Source organism: Camelina sativa, chromosome 11, assembly GCF_000633955.1.
Source record: "Camelina sativa cultivar DH55 chromosome 11, Cs, whole genome shotgun sequence".
Lineage (NCBI taxonomy): Eukaryota > Viridiplantae > Streptophyta > Magnoliopsida > Brassicales > Brassicaceae > Camelina > Camelina sativa.
The window spans coordinates 39,239,932-39,241,649 of NC_025695.1; the positions used below are offsets into that span (position 1 = coordinate 39,239,932).

The 1,718-nt window shown below is 38.8% G+C and overlaps 2 protein-coding genes and 1 long non-coding RNA gene across 3 annotated transcripts in view; 1 reads left to right on the forward strand and 2 right to left on the reverse strand.

Moving 5' to 3' along the window:
• LOC104725577 (bidirectional sugar transporter SWEET10-like) overlaps positions 1–1,718 on the reverse strand; it is a 10,791-nt gene that overhangs the window by 5,952 nt on the left and 3,121 nt on the right. The window lies entirely within an intron of this gene.
• LOC104725579 (protein MICRORCHIDIA 4-like) overlaps positions 1–1,718 on the forward strand; it is an 8,439-nt gene that overhangs the window by 5,739 nt on the left and 982 nt on the right. Inside the window, exons 15-17 of the mRNA XM_010444256.2 lie at positions 388–464; positions 542–891; positions 980–1,059. Of these exons, the coding sequence (XP_010442558.1) occupies positions 388–464; positions 542–891; positions 980–1,059 (507 nt within the window). The remainder of the gene's footprint in view (positions 1–387; positions 465–541; positions 892–979; positions 1,060–1,718) is intronic.
• On the reverse strand, positions 1,234–1,712 carry LOC104725578. The gene is made up of 3 exons (XR_757929.2): positions 1,618–1,712; positions 1,401–1,520; positions 1,234–1,290 (listed from the first exon to the last, which is right to left on the reverse strand). It is a non-coding gene; the product is annotated as an uncharacterized LOC104725578 (long non-coding RNA).

Sequence of the window (1,718 nt, forward strand, 5' to 3'; positions counted from 1 at the left end):
ATCAGCTTTACACTTTCGTTTAATTTCTTCTCACTTGTTTTCAGCCATTTTGGAGGATATGGAATGCAGCAGGAAGTGATGGTCGTGGAGTCATCGGTATTGTTTTTACCTGGAAGGTCTAATATTTGATAAGCCTTATTGACGAGAAGTCTAATGTTACTTCATTCTGCTACTAAGGTGTCTTGGAAGCTAATTTCGTTGAGCCTGCCCATGATAAGCAAGGGTTTGAGCGCACAACAGTTTTGTCCAGACTTGAGGCACGGCTACTTCAGATGCAGAAGGATTATTGGTCTGATTCTCTTCTCGTGCTTTTTTCAATCATGCTTCCTAAGCTTGGCTGGTTCATTGGACTATTCGGGTTGATGTTTTCGTTCTGCTTTTACTCAGGAAATCTAAATGTCACAAAATTGGATATGCTCCGAGGCAAGGCAAAAAGTATGCTAAGAATACTGAAGAAGACAGAGGTAAAATATATTTTTACTGTACATCGACATTTTAACTTGTACTGAACAACCTCTTTGAAATGTTTCCCACTTTGTAGAATCATCACCAGAATATGATCGTAAAGGATCTGCCTCATCCAGGAGAAGGACCGCTGCTTCGAGCTTTAAAACTTCAACTGCTGCTCCAAGCTTTAAAACTTCAACCGCAGGTTCAGAAAAATTCAACACAAGATCAAATGTGAATGGAGGAGGAAAAGGATCGGTGAAAGATTTTAGAGACACCGGGTATAAATCATCAGAGAAAGGTGGTAAGCTTGGAAACTTCTCTTCCAAATCTAACAAACAGGCAAAGCCCCAAGGAGCTCGTGCTTTGGAGGTCATCAATAGTGATGATGAATATGATCTTGATTCTTCACCAGAAAGAAACGTCACTGACCTTCCTGAGAAGGTTCCATCCTGTCTTTAATTTTTTTCCCTATGGACACTTTTTCCGTGTATAGGATTTGAGAACGTAACTTTTCTACTTCTTCTCTCAGAGTACCGAACTACCCAAGCCTCAGTCTGGTTCGCCTACCCTCAGTCAATTGGAACAAGAGAATAAAGAGTTAAGAGAGAGGTTTGTTACCACCTAACGTACCATGTTAATTTGCCTATAAGATTCATATTTCTTGTTTGCGTGAACATTGGAAGCTGTGTTTTTTATTTTGGTTTCTCAGGCTCGATAAAAAAGAAGAAGGTTCCCTGTTACTGCAAAAGGACCTGCGACGTGAGAAAGAGCTTCGCAAAACANAATCACGAAAAGTATCATCTGAAGCACTCCAAAGATGAAACCCAAAACATTTGGCAGCTGGAAGATATATATATGATCAAGATTAGAGAAAAAACATTAGGTTTTAGCGACAGCCGATCATAATAATTAAGAGCTAGATACAAATATTAAGACTAGTAGACACTTACGGCAATGTTCTTGTCTTTAAGGAGAAGCCCGTAGAAAAACCACATGATAGCTGATAAGGTTAGGAAGAAGGAGAGACCGAACGGCATGAACTCGGCACTCTTCGTTTTGATCACTTTCCTCTGTGTGTCAATTAATATTTGTTAAATATAATTTTTATAGTCGATAACAAAAAAGAAAAAAAAAATTTGAAATGGTAACTAAGAAAAAGAGGCTTACAATGATGCCAAGGGGAGCAACAAAAACAGATAGAGAAAAGACCATACAAATGTATCCAAGAACTTGAACACGTTTATTGCCATGAGTCAGAAAGTACGTCA